General features: G+C 39.2%; 1 protein-coding gene across 4 annotated transcripts in view; it reads left to right on the forward strand.

Annotated features, from left to right (window-relative positions):
• The window catches only part of HTR4 (5-hydroxytryptamine receptor 4), a 257,415-nt gene extending 233,317 nt beyond the window's left edge, over positions 1-24,098 (forward strand). For 3 of the 4 annotated variants that reach the window (XM_058173135.1, XM_058173133.1, XM_058173136.1), the window contains one exon: positions 21,476-23,186. In XM_058173135.1, the coding sequence (XP_058029118.1) occupies positions 21,476-21,563 (88 nt within the window). In that variant the 3' untranslated portion in view covers positions 21,564-23,186. Of the gene's footprint in view, positions 1-21,475; positions 23,187-23,690 lie in introns of those variants that run through there. The other variant, XM_058173134.1, reaches the window with a different exon arrangement.
• The last annotated feature ends 602 nt before the right edge of the window (positions 24,099-24,700 follow it).

Below are 24,700 nucleotides of genomic sequence, written 5' to 3' on the forward strand. Positions count from 1 at the left end.
GAAGATGTTGTAGGAGCCTTGGATGTGTAAATGTGTTTAAGGTTCTAGCATGAACAGCATGGACACAAAATTGAAGGCTTTTAACTCTTGGCAGTAATAAAACAGGTTGATAACTATGCTGTACGATTCTAAGACTTTAAAAATCATCTAGCGAAGCACACTCTCAAACATAGATTTGTGTGGGTGGGTGTGTCTGTGTGTGCATTTTATGGAAATATGGTTATCTATAGTTCTCTATATTTGTAAACAATGTTTGTCAGCAGCATAACTTTATGTGTTTATCCCAGATACACCCAAAATGGAATTTCAGATGAGATGCTACCCAAGATTGGTAGTCAATCCCCTCATATGCATAAGGAACTGCACATGAATGAAAACTAGAAAACTCAGATACTTTTCCTTAATTATTCCCTTCTATAGCAAAACCAAATGACATTTTTTTTTCTTTTCTTCTTCTTAGCCCACAGTTTAACTTCCAGAAGAAAGAAAGAGGCCAATACTTTCAAGTGATAAAGAGTGGTGTTGCATAAAGATACTGCTGTTGTTTTAGTCACGATCTTTGCTCCATATCATGAGTGTCAAACTTGATTGTGTCACGTGTTTTTTGGGGGCCTGTTTTTTCCTTTGCAGAGCTGGGGTGGGCATGGCCTCTGCATGATGCATCCAGCTTGCAGGCTGCCAGTTTGACATATGATATACTAAAAACCCTGCCTTTGATAGTAGTTCAAACCAACAGATCCAATTTGAGGTGCTCTGCTACGGAGCTTGCTGTACTATTTTTCTGCTAGTAAGTGTTGTTTCATTCAACAGTTATAGTGTGAAGAAAAATGCTCAGGGCAAGATACGACTTTTCAGCCACAGATTCCAGCAGAGACCTTTTAGAGGCTTAACCTTTGCAGGAATAGCCGCTCTGGGAAGGAGTCAGACCTTGCTCAGTAAAATCAACCACTCTAGACTCTGTGCTCTATGTCCAAAGAAACTTATCTTGGACAAGTCAAACTGCTGACAAATGTTCTTACTTTCACTATAGAGTTTTTTCAACCATTGAATGATTGACTAAAGCTTTATTATAAGCTAATAAGGCCTAGAATCAAACAGATATTTGTATTGTACAGTTTGTATTGAATAGTTGGAGGTTTTCTTTCTTCAAATCCATTAGGAAGCAATTGTATGGAACAGTGCAGATGGGAAGTTTTTTGAATTGTTTGTTGTATTATTTCATAAATGTTACTATTGTTTAAAAGGATGGGTGTGTCAGACCTGGAAGTCATCTTTTACATTTGGGTCTTCAGGCCTGCCACATATTCTTCTGTGGGAAAATGGGAGGGAGGATTGCATAGAGTATGGGTAAAATAACATTCCTTTCTGAGAGAGTCAAGGACGCCTTGCCCTAGCACCTGGAGTCAGATGACTTGGAGGTGTCTCCAGTTTGGATGGTGGATGATTGGACCATGTGATGGACATAAGGGTGCTGGGCAGGGACTTGGGTGGGGAAAACCTGGAAACTTTCAGATTCGGGTTTTCCCAGATATGCCAAGCCTCAGAGACTTCTTTCGTTGGGGATATTACTTGGAACCCTGACAGCATGTTAAATTAAAAACTTTACTTAATAGAACAGAATTTGGTCCAGTAAATTAATTAAAGAATACTTTTTTAAAAAAGTATTACAGAATATAAGATTTGGAATAGATTTTCGAGATTAACTACTCCATGTTTCTGACCAGGGTAGAAAGCCACAACACCAACAAATAACTACCCAACCTGTGTTTTAAACCCCCAGGCCATCCCTTCCAGTGAAGGAAAGTCCACCACTTCCTGAGGTGCGGCACTTGGTGTGGCAGCCCATATATTATAGATTTCTCTTTTTCCTCAGTGGTACATGCATTAACCATACTTAATAATTGGGTTTTGTGTGTAGGTATTTTTGTTTTGTATATTACACTGTCCTAAGTCCAAAGTGATAATTATAAGGAAGGAAGGAAGGAAGGAAGGAAGGAAGGAAGGAAGGAAGGAAGGAAGGAAGGAAGGAAGGAAGGAAGGAAGGAAGGAAGGAAGGAAACCTTATCTGAACAGCAGGAACCAAAATATTAGTTTAAAGCAGTGGTTAAATAGAAATTTTTTTACTGCCGGTGTGGGCATGGCTTGGTGGGCATGGCTTGGTGGGCATGGCTTGGTGGGATGGCAGGGGAAGGATATTGCAAAATCTCCATTCCTACCTCACTCCAGGGAAAGGATACTGCAAAATCTCCATTCCCATCCCACTCTGGAGCCAGCCAGAGGTGGTATTTGCCGGTACTCCAAACAATTCAAACTTTCAGCTACCAGTTCTCCGAAATGCTCAAAATTTCCGCTACTGGTTCTCCAGAACCTGTCAGAACCTTCTGGATTTCACCCCTAGTTTAAAAGTCATACATATTTACTGAGTGCTCACATATTCCAATAAGTCTTGTGTGTATAGTTGAAAAAGTTCAGTTCAGATTGATTTTAGCAAAGCATTTAAATGAAAGTTCACTGTCATGAAATAACAAAAGAATGTCAGGAACAAATTATTTATTAGCAAGGACAATGGAATAATAACATTTTAACATATCTGAAAAGCCTTCTTTTCAGTTTCCTATCAATTTCATTATTGTACACTTTTCAATGGATTTATAAACAGAACTGTTGTTATATGATTATATAAATATTATAATAATAATATCAGAGTTGGAAGGGACCTTGGAGGTCTTCTAGTCCAACCCCCTGCCCAGGCAGGAAACCCTACACCATTTCAGACAAATGGTTATCCAACATTTTCTTAAAAATTTCCAGTGTTGGAGCATTTACAACTTCTGCAGGCAAGTTGTTCCACTGATTAATTGTTCTAACTGTCAGGAAATTTCTCCTTAGTTCTAGGTTGCTTCTCTCCTTGATTAGTTTCCACCCATTACTTCTTGTTCCACCCCCAGGTGCTTTGGAGAATAGTTTGACTCCCTCTTCTTTGTGGCAACCTCTTAGATATTGGAACACTGCTATCATGTCTCCCCTAGTCCTTCTTTTCATTAAAATTTACATATTCAGTTCCTGCAACCGTTCTTCATATGTTTTAGCCTCCAGTCCCCTAATCATCTTCGTTGCTCTTCTCTGCACTCTTTCTAGAGTCTCAACATCCTTTTTACATCGTGGCGACCAAAACTGAATGCAATATTCCAAGTGTGGCCTTACCAAGGCATTATAAAGTGGTATTAACACTTCACGTGATCTTGATTCTATCCCTCTGTTTATGCAGCCCAGAACTGTGTTGGCTTTTTTGGCAGCTGCTGCACACTGCTGGCTCATATCTAAATAGTTGTCCACTAGGACTCCAAGATCCCTCTCACAGTTACTACTATTGAGCAAGGTACCACATATCCGGTACCTGTGCATTTTGTTTTTTTGGCCTAAATGTAGAACCTTACTTTCTTCACTGTTGAATTTCATTTTGTTGGATAGTGCCCAATGTTCAAGTTTGTCAAGATCTTTCTGTATCTTGAGCCTATCTTCTGGAGTGTTGGCTATTCCTACCAGCTTGGTGTCATCTGCAAATTTGATGAGTTCCCCATCTATCCCCTCATCCAAGTTTGCCAATATTAAATGGCAAATTCTTCCAAAGAGATGGGATTACCATTAATAAAGTCCACTTGTAGATTTCCCTCTGCCTGCAAGGGTAAAGAAGTCATAGTATTCCCTTCTGAGCTTTTTACTCAAGTCAGGAAGAATGTATATAAAAAAAAGATGATCCTGTAGGAAACAGTGAATATGTAGGTTTTCTCTGGACAATCCCCTTCACTCATTGCAGCCCAGAGAAGCCAAAAGTTTGGACCCATATTTTAGATCAGCGGTCTTCAACCTTTCTGGCTTTGTAGCCCAGTGGTGTGGGTGGGGGAGGAGAAGGGATAGTTCTGTGAAGTAGCAGGTGCTTGTGCTTGGACACGTATCTCCATTTGCATAAGTGAAGGACACATATCGCTCATGCAAGTGGAGCTGTGTGGGCTCATGTGTTTGCCCACCCCTTATGCAGCCCAGTTCTGAATGGGCTGCGTCCCAGTATGAGCAACAGCGTGGGGGTTGGAGACCATTGTTCTAGATCATCTTTCACATATTGCATAGATCCAACCTTGGGGTGGTGATGGGTGCACGAGTAACTCTCAATGAGACCTGCTACCTCAAAAAGGATTGCAACTAGTGTCCCAGATAAAGTTGTGCAAAGGCATGCAGGACTACAGTAGTGGTGGGTTCCAAATTTTTTTACTACCGGTTCTGTGGATGTGTCTTGGTGGGCATGGCATGGCTTGGTGGGCGTGGCAGAAGAAAGATACTGTAAAATCTCCATTCCCACCCCACTCCAGGGAAAGGATACTGCAAAATCCCCATTTCCTCCTGATCAGCTGGGACTTGGGAGGCAGAAAATAGATGGGAGCAGGGCCAGTCAGAATTTTTATTACCAGTTCTCCGAACTACTCAAAATTTCCGCTACCGGTTCTCCAGAACTGGTTAGAACCTTCTGAAACCCACCTCTGGACTACAGCTACAGTTTCTGCTGCTTAAACAAAATCCATGAATTCAGGTGAAATAGTTGGGGAACTGACCTGAAAAACTGTGATAAAGGATTTGTAGCATCAAAATGGAAAGCAGAATTGAGAAACTAAAGCCCCACCCTTTTTGAATAGGCATCTCATGCATTTACCAAAAAGACTGTTCACATCTATCCCTTTGATGCTGTTTGACTCCCCGTTGCAGATGTCCCAACTTCTATAGCTATCCACATTCAGTAGCCTCATGATCAGAACGCAGAGAGTTGTTGAAATAAATATTTAATAGTTATTCTGTAGGAAGCGATGCCAGATGCATACATCATTCTCGACTAATAGTAAGGGGCAGAAAATTAGCATTGTTGGAATGCAACCATGGAAACGGGCCTCTTTGGAAAAAAAGAAGCTAAAATCATAATGCATTCAGTAAAAGGGGCTTTTTGTAAGTCTAAATTGTTTGAGATCTATGACTTAAAGGCACTCTTATATTAATAAAAATAAATATAAGACACAACAAAACATAGGAAAACATAAATGCAATAATGAGTAGAATTCCTGACCATCTGTTCTTCTGTAATAGTTCACTTGAAAAGGCAATCTTTCTGTTCTCTAGTGAACAGCTTTGATAATTATCTTAATTACCTTAATATAGAGAGATAGAGAGATAGAGATGATAGAGATAGAGATGATAGAGATAGATAGATAGAATTTTTTATTGGCCATGTGTGATTGGACACACAAGGAATTTGTCTTGGTGCATATGCTCTCAGTGTACATAAAAGAAAAGATAACTTCATCTAGAATTCTAAGGTACAACACTTAATGATAGTCATAGGGTACAAATAAGCAATCAGGAAACAATATCAATATAAATCGTAAGGATACATGCAACAAAGCTACAGTCATACAATCATAAGTGGAAGGAGATGGGTACGATGATAAGATTAATAGTAGTGCAGATTTAGTAAATAGTTTGACAGTGTTGAGGGAATTATTTGTTTAGCAGAGTGATGGCATTCGGGAAGAAGCTGTTCTTGTGTCTAGTTGTTCTGGTGTATAGTGCTCTGTAGCGTCGTTTTGAGGGTAGGAGTTGAAACAGTTTATGTCCAGGATGTGAAGAGTCTGTAAATATTCTCACAGCCCTCTTTTTGACTCGTGCAGTATACAGGTCCTCAATGGAAGGCAGGTTGGTAGCAATTGTTTTTTCTGCAATTCTAATTATTCTCTGAAGTCTGTGTCTGTCTTGTTGGGTTGCAGAACCAAACCAGACAGTTATAGAAGTGCAGATGACAGACTCAATAATTCCTCTGTAGAACTGAATCAGCAGCTTTTTGGGCAGTTTGAGCTTTCTGAGTTGGCTCAGAAAGAACATTTTTTGTTGTGCTTTTTTGATGATATTTTTGATGTTAGCTGTCCATTTTAGATCTTGCAATATGGTACAACCTAGAAATTTAAATATAGATATAGATAGATATATAGATATATCTTGGACATAACTTGATTTTTAGCCAGGTATATATGGAGCTGAGTACCTTTCTGTATCATTAGCATCCATTGAGAAATTTGTATTTATCTCTATTTCCACACTACACAAACTGTATTATACCCATTCCAAGAAATGTGAACTAACCCTGAGATGAACTACCTCAACAAATGAATGAATGAATAGTATTTATTGCAGTCAGTGACCAGAAAGGCAAACAAGAACTACCTCAAATATTTATCTTTACTCCAGTCAGTATATCAACAACTGGCAGATGACCTGAATGAGTTTTACTGCAGGTTTGAAAGGAAACTACAGCCACCTATCTCCATAACCCCCATCTCAGACACACCAACAACAGCCAAGCCTCCTACAACTGACCCCATTTCATTGGGTTCACAACCCCTAGTGATCACAGAAAAGGAAGTGCAGGACCTATTTCACAGACAAAAGCCAGGAAAAGCTCCAGGCCCAGACAAGATAACTCCTTCTTGCTTAAAAGTCTGTGCTGACCAATTGGCCCCCATCTTCACCCATATTTTCAATAAATCACTAGAGATGTGCTATGTTCCTTCTTGCTTCAAACGCTCTACCATCATCCCAGTGCCGAAGAAGCCCACCATCAAGGAACTGAATGACTACAGACCAGTTGCTCTAACATCTGTAGTCATGAAAACCTTTGAAAGGCTAGTGCTTTCCTACCTGAAAACCATCACGAATCCGCTGTTAGACCCCTTGCAATTTGCATACCGAGCAAATAGATCAACAGATGATGCTGTTAATATGGCTCTGCACTACATCCTACAACATCTTGAGTCTCCAAAGACCTATGCAAGGGTCCTTTTAGTAGACTTTAGTTCAGCATTCAATACCATCATTCCAGACATTCTTCTAACTAAGCTAAACCAGCTACAGGTACCGGAACAGACTTGTAAGTGGATCACAAGCTTCCTAACAAACAGGAAGCAGCAGGTGAAGCTAAGCAAGATCACATCAAATACCTGTACAATTAGCACAGGGGCGCCCCAAGGCTGTGTGCTCTCCCCACTTCTCTTCTCTCTGTATACCAATGACTGCATCTCCAATGATCCATCTGTTAAGCTACTGAAGTTCGCAGATGACACAACAGTGATTGGTCTCATTCGAGACAATGACGAATCCGCATATAGACGAGAGGTGGAACGACTAGCCTTGTGGTGCAACCAAAACAATCTGGAACTGAACACACTCAAAACCGTAGAAATGGTGGTAGACTTTAGGAAAAACCCTTCCATACTTCCACCTCTCACAATACTTGACAACACAGTATCAACAGTAGAAACCTTCAAATTTCTGGGTTCTATCATATCGCAAGATCTCAAATGGACAGCTAACATCAAAACATCATTAAAAAGGACAACAAAGAATGTTCTTTCTGCCAACTCAGTAAGCTCAAACTGCCCAAGGAGCTGCTGATCCAATTCTACAGAGGAATTATTGAGTCTGTCATTTGCACCTCTATAACTGTCTGGTTCGGTTCTGCAACCCAACAAGAAAAAACACAGACTTCAGAGGATAATTAGAACTGCAGAAAAATAATTGCTACCAACTTGCCTTCCATTGAGGACCTGTATACTGCACGAATCAAGAAGAGGGCCGTGAAAATATTTGCAGATCCCTCGCATCCTGGACATAAACTGTTTCAACTCCTACCCTCAAAGCAGCTATAGAGCACTGCACACCAGAACAACTAGACACAAGAACAGTTTTTTCCCGAAGGCCATCACTCTGCTAAACAAATAATTCCCTCAACACTGTCAGACTATTTACTGAATCTGCACTACTATTAATCGTTTCATAGTTCCCATCACCAATCTCTTTCCACTTATGACTGTATGACTATAACTTGTTGCTGGCAATCCTTATGATTTATATTGATATATTGATCATCAATTGTGTTGTAAATGTTGTACCTTGATGAACGTATCTTTTCTTTTATGTACACTGACAGCATATGCACCAAGACAAATTCCTTGTGTGTCCAATCACACTTGGCCAATAAAAATTCTATTCTATTCTATTCTATTCTATATCGTCCAAATAGGTATGTAGAAAAATAAGACAGTTTATGATAACTGAAAGAAAAGTCAAAACCAAATGTAACTTCATCTGTGTTCCAAAACATTGAGCGCCATATAAAAAGCTTTCTCAGCATTCAAGACAATCATCTGCTGATCCAATTTATCCCATGTTAATATCAGAACTCTCCCATCCTAATTTGGAAATACTGGATGTGCATTCACTTAAAGGTGAAGAACACCTAATAGGTACCTCATATGAAGAGTATCAGATAGCTGAGGGAATCCCTTCCTGGTAAATTTGGGATGAATAAATAGCTGAGAGGCATTGTGATGTATGGACCGAAAGTTGGGTTACACAAGGATGGACATCTAATATGCAATAGTTTTGATCTCCGCAACTGATCTAGCTTTGTTATTATGGTAAGCATAAACAACTACAGGTAGTCCTCAACTTATGACAACAATTGAGCCCAAAATTTCTATTGTTAAGTGAGACATTTGTTAACTGAGTTTTGCCCCATTTTATGACCTTTCTTGCCACAGTTGTTAAGTGAATTACTGAAGTTGTTAAATTAGTAACTTAGATGTTGGCTTCCCCATTGACTTTGCTTGTCAGAAAGTCACAAAAGATGATCACATGAGCCTGGGACACAGCAATGGTCATAAGTATGAACCAGTTGCCAAGCATCTGAATTTTGATCACATGATCATGGGGATGCGTCAAAGATCATAACTGTGCAAAATGGTCATAAGTCATTTTTTTCAGTGCTGTTGCAATTTTGCCTTACACATTGTAAGCCGCTGTTTGCTGTTGCCTTACACACTGTAAGCCGCCCTGAGTCTTCGGAGATAAATGTAAATTTTAAAAAAAAAATTTGAACGGTCCACTAAATGAACTGTTGTAAGTCAACTGTTGTAAGTACCTGTACCTCCTGCTCAAAAATCAAAAACCAAAAAATCCCCACAAGATTGTTCCCTTCTCATTTTGAAAACTCAAATGTAGCACCTAAGCAGGTTTTGTTACCGTGGCTGCACTTATTTAGCAAAACATCTATGGAGATTCTGACTCTCCAGGTCATGGTTGTCCCAAAGGTGCTTTTTTCAGGAGGCAACTGCACTTCCTTATACTTTTAAGGGTATTCTTTGCATTTCAGTTGGAGATGTAGACAACACAGATTCATCTCAACAGCCTTTGTCTGTGAAGGGACACAGGGCAGAAAACATCCTGCAGCCAAGAAGGCTCCACACCCATTTGTGTTACTCAGGTGACCCGGAGGACACAGATAAACCTCCAAGTAGCCTCAACAATCCTCTAAAAGAATGCAAATGACCAGCTGTCTGCAAGGTATATAAATCCTTCCATTCCCCACCATCCAGTCAGAGGTAAAGAAGCATCTTGGATGAGAAGCGAAACGTCTTCAAAAGAAAAAAACAAGAAAGTCCTGTTGCCTCCTGAAAAACCACCTTTGGGATATTTCTATTTAGCACTTTATCATGCATGTGTGGATGTATGTATATTTCATATGTTGACACTCTAAAATGTATGCACCATTAAAGCATGGAGACTCACAGAATTGTGCTTATTGTTTGGGCAATCTAAATTATTGATTAAAATGGCTAAAACAATTTTTGTCTAAAACAATTAGAGATCTTTACTTGCTTACTTCAGAGGAAAAATGTATAAGTTTCAAATAACAGCAATTAGAAATATAGTCATCAGAGCTTGGTCATGTTGCTGTTTTCCAAAGGGATTTTTTTCAGTTATGATTCATCCTTTGCAGAAATACTGTGGGGTCTGTAAAGAGAAATTCTAAAAAAAGATATTAAAACCCTTTTAAAAAGCTGTGTGATGTATTCAAGATAACAATTGTATTATGCAGCAGATTTCAAACCCATCTTTGGGTTTGGCAAAACAAGTGGATTTTGATGCCTAATCCATTTCATATTGCTGCAACAATTTAAAACTCTGTGAGGATTGTCTCATTTCTAAAATATGAAAAAAAAATCCTTCTCTTGTATTGTTAAATCCAGAAATAACTCAACACTTTAGAGTAACAGCCATAATTCCATAGCTATTTCTGCTTCTCAGATATAGTAATGCAAGATAAACTATTAGGTAATCTCTGACGGCCTGAAAAGCAGGATTTAATGACTGCATTAGATGATGAAGAAACAGAGAGATATAATGCACTATGAAAATAGCTTTCTCTCATAACATTACTGCTCTGATAACATTCTCTTTCTACCACTAACGGATTTGAAATTCATGTTTGACTATCTATAGGATTTGCATATGCTGATTTTTTCAATTAATTACATTTAATTAATTTTGTTAATACTGGTTTATTTTAATATTAAGAAAGAATTGGATTTAATTTTGCTGATTATCGGTCAATACATACAATATGAAATATTGTATATGAAATGCAAAAGGGCATCAAATGCTTTTGATTCTTAATCCTGTGCTCCACAATATTTCTCTCTGCTTCCATATGACAGACCCAATTTGAGGATATTTCATGTTGGCAGCCAATAGCCAGCATAAATAAACTACTATGCGTCACTGAAGTACAGACATTTCTGTATATTGGTAGACTAGTTTTTTTATGTCATATGCAAAGCTATATCTTTCCCTTCTCACAAAGTCATGTTTCAGCTGAAATAATGAATGTGGAAAAGTTCTGTAAGAGGAAAGCTAGATTTCATTAAACATATGAATGTATTTGTAAAGTCAAACTCAAACACATTCACTGTTTTAAGAAAATCAAAATGTAGACAATTATTAAAATGTCAAAAACACTTTTTTAAGTGGGAGTAGATGCTTTCAGAGGGTTTCATAGAGTTAGTTGGATATCTTTACTTGGAAATTCTTTAACTAATCAGTGGCCTTAATTCTGATGTGGGTGATGCATAGACTTCAGCAGTTAACTCTTCAAATTTTGGATGGGAGATTTTTTTCTTTACAAAAGAGTAGAAATGGGAGTAGAAAATCATTAGGAAACACACTATTTCTATTTCTACATTCCAACCCACACAAATTCATACAGATTGCCCAAAATTATGTTGTTGAAATTCAGGCATTTTGGGTGTGAGGTTAGATGCCTAACGGGTTTTTGAATTAGAAGTGGGAGCAATTCGCCTTCCAGAGGCTTTTTTATCCAACCCTTAAAAGAAAAATGGTGGATGGATGGAGGAATAAATGAAGCTGAAAAATTGGTTTCTTTCTTCCTGTGAATCAACTAACATTCCCGTGCTTTTGCCTGTGGCCTTCTAGTTGTTCAAGGGAATAAACTGCAGCTCTTAATCCTGGGGATGTTTCAGCTGGATTTCTCATAGAAATTTGATTTCCCATATGACTGACATTATAATAGATAGAGCATCTAACCAGCCTTAGGTGATCTCAAGAGCTGGGTCACATTCTTGTAAGTGCCATGGTGAGCTGACGACTTACTGGCTTTTGCTGGCTAGGGAGACAGATTTTGAGAAGGGAATTGTACTGGATGCTGTATCCAAACCAGCATGATCTCTCCTGAGTAAAGGAGAGAGACATGAGGTTGTTTATATGACTCTATACAGCTGCTCCTCATGAGTAGATTACAAAAACTGCTATCTTTATGGTCAGCTAAGTAGCTGGAGTAGCTAAGTGGAGTAGCTAAGAGTCAGGATGACATCAAGGTCACACTTGCAAAGCAGCCATTATGAATATTAGGCTCCACCAAGCCTTATATATTAATCTTTTTTTAAAAAATTTTTTTGCATACTGGAGAGGTTAAAATCCATTGGACTGATAAGGTTTTATTGTAGTCATCTTGTGAGCTTCTACCTCCTTAAAAATAATGGTTTGGAAAGTTAACAATTGATTAAGGGACCAGAGGGAATTGGAATGATAGTTTTGCATTATTTAGAAGCTATTTTCTTATGGGAAAGTGGAGATTGCTTTTTTTCTTTTTCTTTTTTTTTTAATAATGAACCTTAAAGGCTGAACACTAGAGACAAAGGAAAAAGAAAATGGATCAGAAATCCTCAGGGAAAACTTTTGAATACTTTTTAGCTAAGTGTTTGGACAGAATGGATCAAATGCTTGATAAAATTGACAGGGCATGTATTAACGAAGTGTAAAACAAGAAGAGCTACAATGGATACCTATGAAATTAATTGGAATGGGGATTCAAATGTAATACAAATAGATCTGATGGATGACTCATTCCCTAAAAGGAGATGAATAGATATTAAACCAGGGAAATGATTTGGATTTTTTCTTTCCTTCTGGATATACAAAAGAGGTCTGCTAAAATTTGGAAGGACTCTTTTACAAATGACAAATACATTTTACTTATTAATACAAAAGAATGTTAATGTTCTGAAGGATTTTCTTTCAGACACAGATGAGCAACAAGCTACTTCTGAGAATTTTTTTTGAAGGGGGTTAAGGAATAATTTTAAATAGGGAAGATTTATAAGATTGCCTTGTTCAACCAGGATTAAAAGAAGAAAATAGTTATATCTGGTTGCTCTTACAGGTCTTTTGCTGACAAAGATTGATTGACGTAGCATTTGGACTTTGTTTTCTTTGTCAAGAGATGAATTATGAGAAGCAGAGAGATTACATTTTATTTAGAGATGATGATAAACTAATAAAATTGATTTTACCTACTGAGGTGAAGTTACTTCTTTTTTCCTTCTGATTCCCCCTTTATCCCTTATTATCTTTTATTTATTTATTTATTTATTTAGAACAGGGCTGTCAAACTTGTGGGCCATGGGCCCGATGCGTCATGCACTGGCCGTGCCCATGCCCAGTTTAGCGAAGGGGGAAAAGTCACAATATGTCATGTGACGACACCATGACTACGCAAGTTTGACACCCCTGATTTAGAAAAATGGTATTGCTGCCTACTTGCACATGGTGACTCAAGGCATCTTACAAGGACATAAAAACAAAATAAAAAAGAAATAAAAAGAAAAATAATAAAAAAGAAAAATAATAAAATAATAACCACACCTGCCCAACCCACCCTGGTGACAACACACACTCATACCAGCTATTTAATGGGCTCCATTCTGCTCTGGGTTCCCCAGACCCACTGGCAGAACCACATCTCCAGGGCCTTCTGAAAGAGTATTAGAGTGGGGGGCCAGTCTAATCTCTGGAGGGATAATTTTCCAGAGAGAGGGAGCCACCACAGAATAGACCTTTTTCTGGGGCCCACCAAATGTATCTCCTTAGAGGACAGGGACCCGCAACATTCCTTGCCTCCCTACTTAAGTGGGTCAGGTAGATGTGATCAGCAAGAGAAGGTCCCTCAGATAATCATGAAGAGCTTTAAAGGTGACAACCAGCACCTTGAATTGTAACCAAAAATAAATTGGCAACCAATGCAGCTTCTGCAGGAGCGATGATACATATGCATACCAAGGTCCGTACAAAACCATGTGGGCCACTGCATTTTGAGCTTCCAGATGCTTTTCAGGGGCAGGCCCATGTAGAGCATGTTGCAATAGTCAAGGCGGGAGGTGACTAGGGAATGAGTGACTGTGAGTAGGGATTGTTGGTCCAGGAAAGGGCATAACTGGTGCACTGCCCACAGTTACATAAAGGCCCTCCTGGCCACCTGCTCGAAAAGCAGGAGTACAAGTCCAGAAGAACACCCAGATTATACACAGGGTCTTTTTGGGGCAGTGTCACCCCATCCAAGACCAAAGGTGGCAATTCTCCATGGACCAAAGAACCTCAATCCAGAGCCAGTCAGTTTTCCCAGGATTCAGTTTCAACCTGCTGCTGCCCAACCAGCCCCTAACAGCCTCCAGGCACTGTGAGAGGAGGACACGGTATCACTGAACTCCCCACAAGCTGAGATATACAGCTGGTATCATCATCATATTGATGATATCTTGGTCCATGGTGATGGATGATCTCACCCAATGGCTTCATGTTGAATAGGTTCGGAGAGAGTACCAAGTCCTGTGGGACACCACAAAATAGTGGGTGAGGCTGGATCACTTGCATTCTAGTAACATCCCCCATTCCCAACCCCCCAAGATGCTCCAGAAGGATACCATGATCAATGGTACTGAAAGTTTCCAAGAGATCAAGTAGAGGAAGGATGGATACACTAGCCCCATCCCGCTCCTGCCAGAAATCATCAAAAAGTGTGATCAATATGATTTCTGTCCCATATCTAGTCCTAAATCCTGACTGGTAAGAGTCTAGATCAGGGGTGTCAAACGTCATCATGGTGGTGTCACATGACTTATCAGGAATTTTTTCCCCTTTGCTAAACTGGATGTCAGCGTGGCCAGCACATGATGCATCCGGTCTGCAGGCTAGGAGTTTGACAGCCCTGGTCTAGATAATCTGTTTCATTCAGAAACCTCTGGAGCTGCCACACAACCATCTTCTCAATAGTCTTTTATACCTTTCTCCTTCCTTCCTTCCTTCCTTCCTTCCTTCCTTCCTTCCTTCCTTCCTTCCTTCCTTCTTTTTCTTTCTTTCTTTCTTTTTGCATTTTTGTAGTTTGTTTTAACTTTCATTCTCTTTATTTATAATTCTAAATAAAATTACTGGGGAAATAAAAGAGATGAGCTTGGTTGATACTTAGATGGAAGACAGGCAGGAAATCCCAAGACTGTTGGCTAAAACTGGGATTTATTTTGAAAAAGGAATCTTGCATATACACACAGAACATACAGAACACACACACATGCACACAAACACACAGACACACAGGATTCCCACCTGTGCTCTAAGAAGGAGAGAGCAGATGCTTTGCAGTCTGCAATAACTAACAGAGTCATCTTAATCTTTGTGCTTTATGTCTTTATGATGCGATTGTGAATTATCTTGTTTGTGTTGTAATTAAAGAGCTGAGCAGATGGAGGAAGATTGATTTCAAGGCAAGACATCTACTGAAATAACCAAGTCAGGGTTCCCAATACAACCCTGATCTATTAAATGGAGGATTATGTACTCTCTGTTTTTTATTGAAGTAAGACGGCACAGAGACAGATATTCTTGAGAACAATGATCCATAGTGAAGTGTTACTTAATAGCACAATGGATAGGGTTGTTTTAGTCTTAATGTTGTTTTAGTTGAATGTGTATGCATCATGCAGATAATTAAAAATTAATCTTACTCTCCCTTTCTCTCTCAATGTTAACTGTTTCCCACAGTGATTCTAAAGCCATTTCTATCCCCAAAGGTAAAGTTTCCCCTCGCACATATGTGCTAGTCGTTCCTGACTCTAAGGGGGCAGTGCTCATCTCCATTTCAAAGCCGAAGAGCCAGCACTGTCTAAAGATGTCTCCGTGGTCATGTGGCTGGCATGACTAAACGCCAGAGGCGCACGGAACACTGTTACCTTCCCACCAAAGGTGGTTCCTATTTTTCTATTTGCATATTGCTTTCAAACTGCTAGGTTGGCAGAATCTGGGACAAGTAACAGGAGCTCACCCCGTTACATGGCACTAGGGGTTTGAACTGCTGAACTTCCAACCTTTCAATCAACAAGTGTCTTAGCCTCTGAGCCATCGCGTCCTTTTCTATCCCTAAGCCAGATGAAAAATCAACAGATCACCTTTTAATAAAAGTTTATTGAAATCTATCTTATTCCTAAAAGTTGAATTAAAGCCACTGCAATGTTTATTATTTTTTAAAACATCTGGGATGCATTGAATGCCACCCAGATTGTGCAGGGCAATGAAGTGAAATTGAATTGAGCGGTACTGAGTTGTCTTTTGCTTAGCAAAATTTGTATCGGTTAACTTGGAGTAACTGCATCCATCAAATGCTGCTCTTCATTTATTAATCAAAATTAGAGAAGAAAATCTGTGTAGCATTTTCCATCTTAGTAGTCGCACTGCGTTTTTACAATGAAAAGATAGGCATGTCTAGAACCTGAATGGTGCCCTCTTTTCTACAATAGAAATTAGGATTCTTAATAGAGTATGAGAGGAATCCAGAGCTGAGCCCGGGTGCTTCCTGTTTCCAAGAGGTGATAAACACTGTGGCAGAAAACATGGCATAGGAATGATGCTACACTTCTCAAAATATATGACACCCCCCACCCAATAATTTATGGCAGCCTTAGTTAAAATCAGGGCTGATAAAAGTAACAGTATTATAGGTCCATTTGGGAGCTAGGATATATAGGTAGTCTTTGACTTAGAATTTGTTTAATGATTGTTCGAAATTACAAGGGCACTGAAAAAAATGACTTATGACCATTTTTCACACCTAAAACCATTGCAGCATCACGTGATCAAAATTTAGACACTTAGCTGCTGACTCGTATTTATGACCTTTGCAGTGTGCTGGATTCATGTGATCACCTTTTGCGTCCTTTTGACAATCAAAGTCAATGGGGAAGCTAGATTCACTTAACAACCGTGTTGCTAACAACAACTGCCATGATTCACTTAACAACTTTGATAAGGAAGGTCATAAAATAGGGCCATAAAATGGGGGTCCCTTAACTATCCCATTTAGGAACAGAAAGTTGGCTCAATTGTGAGCAGTTGAGGACTAGCTGTATTAGGATAGGGATTAAGGCTAGGCTGGGATGAGTAGAAAGTTTGGGCTTCCAAAAAAAATAGGATAGCACTGAAATCTCCAGCACCATGGGAGTCACTGTTGTGGGGCAAACCTTATATTCCTTTTTCCTAGATGAAAATAAAAGTAGGAAAAATTGGCCAGCCAGTTCCAGGAGAGCTTTGCAACCTGGAGTTCGCAGAATTATCACAGCTGCTACAAACCCTGTCAGGAATTTCAAAACCACACCACAGTCTCTGCTGCTGAAAAAATGAGACGTAGATGAAAAAAGGGCAAGCCTGAGAACTGAAATTCTGGCTCTGCCCTCGCTTACTTGCTTCAAAGGAGCTTCAGGTGGGTCGAGAACAGCCAAATATCTTTTTCCAATTTAATTTCCAGTAGAGAAATCTGGCCATGAGCACAATGTTTTATGGACCTTTGTTTATTAAATGTGTGTCTGTAAAAATGAGTAGGCTTCTAGAAATGTATCTTCTTCTGCTCAACCTTTGTTAGAAGGTCCAGTGAAATCTGCCTAATGAGTTAAAAGAAAAAGAAGAAAGAAAAACCAGACAGCACAACAATTTATCTCACTAAAATACAAGACGTGCTAGCAGCTCTGTTCCCACAAACCTCTATCATTTGTTTTGTGTCCAGTGAAAACAAACTCTTCTGAGAGTTGATAGGAATGGGAGAAGAGTGATTGTACGAGCGATGTAAATATGTGCCTCCAAATGCAGTGGCGCCATTGCCATGGCAACATAAAAGCAAAGCTGGCTAGAAAAAAATTGAGCAGATGCACAAATGACATTGTGGTGCCACAGCTGCATTTAAACAATGTTCCGAATAGCTGTGACCCAAGACTTATTCCTGAAATAATGTAGGAAAGACAGTGAATAATAAATCATACCCAAATATTGGCAGGTTGGAAGCCAATTGCAATTGATGTATGTGCTTTGATTTGCTAGGAAATGGTTAAACTGACAGTGGAGTCAGGCTAGAAGCCAGAGGGCCCTGTGAAAATTTCATCTAATGGAAAATAGACTTTGCTGGCTGCAGAACTGTGGCTGTGAACCTCATGATGTTAGCAGCAAACTTGCATTGAGGCAGTGCTTCTCAAATAGTGGGGTGCGCCCCCCAGGGGGGGCGCAAGGCTCCGTAAAGGGGGGCGCATTTGACCTCGGCAAACACTGTCATAACAAGCTAAGCCCCGTGTTTTACAGTCGCGCGGGGGGCGCGAAAAATGTTTTCTTCTTCCTAGGGGGCATGACAGAAAATAATTGAGAAGCACTGCATTGAGGCAACATTTTAGTCTAAAACTGTATGTTTCTTCTGAGAGGAAATTCCTGGGGAGAAAGGTTGATATTTAGCTTTATAGATTACTGCATCATAAGGCCTTCTAATACATGCTGCTCGCTGGAAGTGACCTGTGACTAAATAAGGAAAATAAAGATTTTATCACATTTGCTTTTTACTTTCAAGTGGCTTGTTGTTTACTACTTTTCTAACTTGGTTGTTGTTTTTCTCACCATACATTAAATACATTTTAACGGGAGGCTCATGGAGCAGAGACGTTCTTTGAAGTAAGAATTAAAAGACGACAGGCTCAGCAGGTGGTAGCTTCTAACTGATCTTGACTGATTTGGAAAAAGGAAAATTAGGTGCACTTAATACTTGAATAGGAAAGGGTCAACTAATCATGGAGCTCCCAGTAGAAGGCAAACCTCATGTCCATGAAGTCACAAGGAATTAAGTTGATTCAAAAGGAATTTCTATGTACTTCACTTTTAAAGAATGCATAACTCTCAGGAAAAAAATAATAATAATTTGGTTAGGAGGAGATAAACTGAAGGGAAAGAGTTTATTTGTTTGTATACTGTATAGCAATGTTTCTCAACCTGGTCACTTGAAGATGTGACCTTTAACTCCACTTTAACTTTTAACTTTAACTTTAACTCTCTAATTCTCTGGGTAACCAGCATGGCTGACTGGAGAATTCTGGGAATTGAAGTCCACACATCTTCAAGTGGCCCAGGTTGAGAAACTATACAGAATATCTGCCAGCGTGGGTTGGGTGTCACCATGAGTTTGGGAGCATGAGGACGTGTGCTTAACCTGAGATTTAAGTGTAGCTGGGAGAATGCCCAATTTAGATTTCTTTTCTGAAACGTGTGTATTTCCCTGATTAATAACCATTGCATGTTGTGAAATTGTCATTCTGCTTTTATGTGAGCATGTGTGTATTTATGGTAGTGGAGAGATACGGAGCTCTAACCTATCACTAACTCATGAGTAGCAAGGGGAGGGATTCAGGTGATTAGCTGTTTCTCAGTTGGACAGGAAGGCCCTGCAAATTACTGTAGAAGCCCTCCTTTTTTTCTTCCTGATTGGGTTTGGGAAAACTGGAACCAGTAAGATAAAATTGCTAAAGAAAATATAGGCAAACACCTTCAAGATCTTTTCAGTGCTGCTTGGGCTCAGTTTGAGTCCTGTGTTAGACTTTGTTTACTCTGTCTGTTTACAGGTTAATAATTTATGCAGCTTGGTATAGCTAAGACTGTTTATGGAAGTCTTTGCTAGTTTTTGTCTAAATGGAAAAGAAAATCTTTTAGTTTTTGTTTCCCAGTGTTAGGTCTGTACTAGCACAATGCAGCTCCAAACTGCCTGGCCTTCTAATACAATGGGAAAGTGTATCCATATATTTAACTTTTACTCACAGAAAAGGAGAATTTGTTTCTTTGCCCCTATCCTGCTTCCAGTAAGAGGGCAACTCTCCTCTTAAGAAGAGGTGATGGTAGCATAACTACTCCCAGGTGCAATAGTCAAATCCAGACACCCAGAAACTCAGACTATGAGTCTGATGGGAATCTCAAAAAAGGCTATAGCAAATTGTGTAGATCAGGGGTGTCCAAACTTGGTCCCTTTAAGACTTGTGGACTTCAATTCCCAGAGTTCCTCAGCCAGCTTTGCTGGCTGAGGGACTCTGGGACTTGAAGTCCACAAGTCTTAAAGGGACCAAGTTTGGACACCCCTGGTGTAGATGTAGGAATCATATATCACTCCCTTTCTTTGCCACAAAGCACCTGATGTTCTATCAGTAAATTTTTCCTTAGTTCTAGGTTGCTTCTTTCCTTGATTAGTTTCCATCCATTTTTTCCTGTCCTGCCTTCAAGTGCTTTGGAAAACAGGTTGACCCCCTCTTCTTTGTGGTAGCCCGTTAAATATTGGAACTCTGCTATCATGTCATCCTTCTTTTCATTAAACTAGACATACCCAATTCCTGCAACTGTTCTTTGTATGTTTTAGCCTCTAGTCCCCTAATCATCTTTGTTGCTCTTTTCTGTACTCTTTCTAGAGTTTTGACATCTTTTTTATATTATGCCAACCAAAACTGGATGCAATATTCCAAGTGTGGTCTTGTCAAGGCATTATAAAGAGGTATTGACACTTTGTGTGATCTTGATTTATTGTTCATTGTAATGCACTTGCAATGTCTCTCCTATTATTATTAGGAGAGAATGGGTTTCTTAAGACTAAAACTGAGCATGGATCTGAGCTAGAAAAGAGAAACAGGATTTCCAAACATACATCACACCCATCAGCATCTCCTTAAATCAAACAGCATGAAAATGGCCCTGCATACCCCAAATCACCTTTTTCTCTTCCAAACATTATTGCTAAATAATAATTTTTCTTTGGACCTGAACATATGTGAACTTTGGAGGACTGAAAGCACATTGTTTCCAGCATGGTACATATGACCAAGCAAACTAAGTTTATTCCTAATGTCATTAATAGGTGTAATGCGGGGGTGGGGGGGAGGTTAGGTTAATCATCTTGGAAATTAAATTATACCCAAGTCTTCATTTATCCATGAATACATAAGTGGAGGGTTTCTGTGAGCTGTTTGATCTTCTTTTTCACAATCTTCCTAATTGTTGGACTGATCTATCTAAAAATAAGGCTGAAAAGTCCAACTGCTATTTTTGAAGATCTCCTCCTGTTTTCTCAAAGTCCTTCTCCAAATTGAAGAATTCCATTTTTTTAATATTAACCACCTGATCCCTTTTCCCATCACATAAATTCTCTGAATAGTAGAAGAAAAATATCAGGATCACTTACAAATCAAATCAAGCTTTTTGGTTTGTCAATGATTGTATTCATAAATATTTATCCCAAAATATTCCTGGATAAGAAAGGGTTACCTTCTTGATATACCATGGAGAATATTGTGGACCTTGGTATTTTTATATGCTGTGGAAAATGCTGAAAAAAAGAGGGGCATCTGAGATAGCAATGAGAAACACTTAAATGATCAGTGCATATTTCATCTTAAATTTGCTTTCCTGAATAACAGAGCTGTCCATTTTCATTCATAGCCTGTAGGGGGGAAAACTCTTTCAAGTCTAGCAGCGCTGATTATTATGTATTAGGTCCTCCTATGTGTATTTGTGATAAGCTGAATTTATCAGAAAAAGGAGAGGCAATTCAAGCTAATTTGTTCTGAGGAAAAAAGCACAAGGAAACACCGACTAGTGCTACAGTTGTGTTTAAGAAATCCCGAGCTGTATATTTAGTAACATTAGTAAAGAAAGAAATTAGACAACAATATCTGTTTTCTTTAACATTTTTGATATTTCAGCTCATATTCTCAATAAAAAACATAATCCAAAGACTGCGTGATAGTAGCTTTTGAGAAGAGCAACCACCTATTTAATTTTAAATTTGGATTTTCAGATTCTTGGAAAGTGAAGCATAAAGGATCTTCATGAAGAAAATGCAGCCTAGAACTTCATACAGGGGCATTCAAGGCATTTCTTTCACTGGTTTCTAATGTCATTTCCCCCCTTTTTATAGGTACACAGTCTTGTACAATGGTCATCACCTGGAACCTGACAAGCTTCCAATCCACAATGATCCAGAATCCCAAGAGTCCTGCTTCTAACAAGTGGTCTATGCTGAAAGACACAAGAGGTTCATGCATCAGGAACTTAAATGCCAGATTGATATTGTCTGCGTTGCCATAATGCTGTCTTGTATTGGCTTCACATTGGCACCAACAGCTCAAATGTGCTTTACAATAACATAGAGCGACATGGAGTGGTACAAAGTTACTGTTGCTTCTGATTGATGCTTGGAAGTCATAATGCTTTGCATGTGATGAACAAACGATAAGCGACATGCTTGATTGTCTTCGTGTTTGTTCTAAGTGATATGTCAGTCACACATCTTTTTCTTATGTGCTAACAATATACGTCTTTTCCCCAGACCTTGAAGTTTGACCTGAAAGTGCTAAAATGCAATTATATTTCTGCTTTACCAAAAACTGAGGTTGTTTCTCAATTATTTTTAATAACAAGCTTTGCCGGTAATGCAACAACAAAAAGGACGCATTGCTGTGTGTTGTTTTTCCTAGGCTGCCTGTAGATGCCAAAGAACATAAATAATATTCTTGAAGGTGAAATTGATGCAATACAATGTTCTGCAACCCCCATCAAAATGAACTACTGTAAGAAAAATAGTCAGTTAAAAAGACTCATTTTTCACCAGTCAGAGCCCATTAGCTTTAAATCTCCTGACATTCTCCTTAGGATTTTCATCTCCTGATCTTACTGATTTGAAGGAAAAGGGGACCTTAAAAGGGGATTGGGGACTTAAACAGTTGAGGAAACAAATAGCTCCTCTATATCAGCCAACTAACTGGCTTCTTGTGGTATGTTTACTTAGGCACATTGAAATCACCTCTGTAGTTTGATAATGTATTAGGAAGAACAATTGACTTGTTCCTTAGGTCATTTATTTCTCACCCCAATTGTCACAAACTGGGACATTCATTCTGGGATGGTGAACAATGAACATAAAAGCAACTCAAGTGTCTGAGTAAATCAGGATTTATTATGATCAGTGTCCCAAAGAATCAGGGCCGTAAAATAAATCAGGAGGAAGCCATCTCCAGGAACAAATGACAAAAGCTTCGGCAGATTGCTGAAATAGTAATGGAAGTAAGAACAGTGACTAATGAAGGACAGGATAGCAAGGAAAAGGTTAGTCTGCAGATTCTCAGTGGAAGATTAATTGACTGAGCTCCCACAACATTCTACATAGTAATGTGACTGGTGGACATGTGATTTAGGGTGTAAAACCCAGCCATTAAGGTTTGTAAACTGTGTTTTGTGGACCAGTATGTTGTGTGAGCTCTGAAGTTCAACAGGGTGAAGATCAGCAGCAGAGACTTTATAGAGCAGTGTTGGTGAACCTATGGCACTTCTACTTAGCTCTATAACAGTGTTGGCAAACCTTTGGCATTCTCACGTGCTGGCCGCGTGCCGAAAATGGCATGCAAAACTGTCTTGTACTGAATGTGTGGCCTCGCCGGCTCCTCATTGCATTCCTGTACTCAAACGCGCACCAGTCAGTTGATCGTCGCGTGCGCGGTGCCGACGGACCCCGGAAGTGTGGCGATCCATCACACATGCACACAGGCACCCGGCCCTCCGGGTTGGTGTTGCGCGCATACGCAATGACCGCTGCACTTCCAGGGTTGCTGGCACTGAGTGTGCGACAGCCAGCTAACCGGTGCGCATTTGAGCACAAGAACGCAACGGGAGCCAGCGAGGCTGCACATTCGGGATGGGACAGTTTTGCGTGCCACTTCCGGCACGCGGCCAGCACGCGAGAACGCCAAAGGTTTGCCAACACTGTTATAAAGCTAAATAGAAGTGCACCAGCACCTTGAGAAACCTAATGTGGTATCACATCACCTGCCTGGAACAGTAAAGCTGCAGTGTTGCCCCTCTGGATTAACAGATCAACCTATAGCTCCTTTGCTTGACGTGCAGGAGGACATTAGACGCTGGTTGCTGGGAATCTTAAGCTTTCAGATGCCTCGTCCCTTTCCTGTTGTAGTTGTTTTTCTTCTTCTTGCACATTGCAGAGCTATTTCTCAACATGACTGTCTGTTTCAAAGGATGAAAGAAGAATGTCATTGTCAACAGTTCTTTCTGTTGTGTCCTGCATGCAGATGTTACTCTCTATATTAAATTTTCCCCTTTTTTTCATGTTATATTGACAGGCATGGCTGAAGACCCAAGGGATGCTGGAAGGTTGATTTTCATGTTCTTGGAAAGAAACAGTTCAAGTATAAATTTGTAGGAGGGCTGTGCAACATTTCAGCATTGATTCCCAAAAGGTGGTTGGGAGACACAGGAGCACAAACGTAGCACCTGTCTGACATTATTGAAAACAGCTGCACGGTCCTGCCTGACAGGTGCTGTACTTGCACAGTTCCAAACACAGGAGCACCTTTTGGAAATTAGGTCTGAATCATTGCATTGTTCTTATTTGTCCTGTCCTTGACTGAAAATCTAACCCAAAGATGAGAACGGTGTTCAAGAAAGTGGATAGGTACTTTGTTACATTGTGTAATTATGTACAGACATTTTTTTTAATATACAGAAGATAATTCTGCATTATTTATTATTATTTTTAAAATAAATATTTGCCCATTAAAGGCTTCTACGTGTACAAGCTAACACCTTGTTAGTTTTTCTTTGTGCTTGCTATTTTATTATTCTGTGCTTCTGCGACAATTACTCAGAGGAAAAAGAAGAAAGTACCTTTTTAAAGGGAACAGAGCAAATGCAATTCAAAAATAGTGTTATTGGCCTGATCTTGGCAGGTGATCTGGTTGCAAGTTTTTTTATGCTGGCCTTCTGTTAGTCTCTGGGGTAAGTGCAACTGACTTTAATTTGAATGATTGACAATGTAACCTTTTTCACATCTGCTTAGAATCTCATTAACATCAGTAAGATTTAGTCCAAGCTAAGTGTGTGCCACAGACTTCAGTTTTGTTGTGTTCATTCCTTCCAATTGTACAAGATATATCCCACCATTGAACAGGAATATATATATATATATATATATATATATATATATATATATATATATATATATATATATATATATATATATATATATATATATATACATATATATACATATACATACATATACATATATACATATACATATACATATACATATACATATACATATACATATATATATATATATATATATATA

This window comes from Ahaetulla prasina, chromosome 2 (assembly GCF_028640845.1).
Source record: "Ahaetulla prasina isolate Xishuangbanna chromosome 2, ASM2864084v1, whole genome shotgun sequence".
Lineage (NCBI taxonomy): Eukaryota > Metazoa > Chordata > Lepidosauria > Squamata > Colubridae > Ahaetulla > Ahaetulla prasina.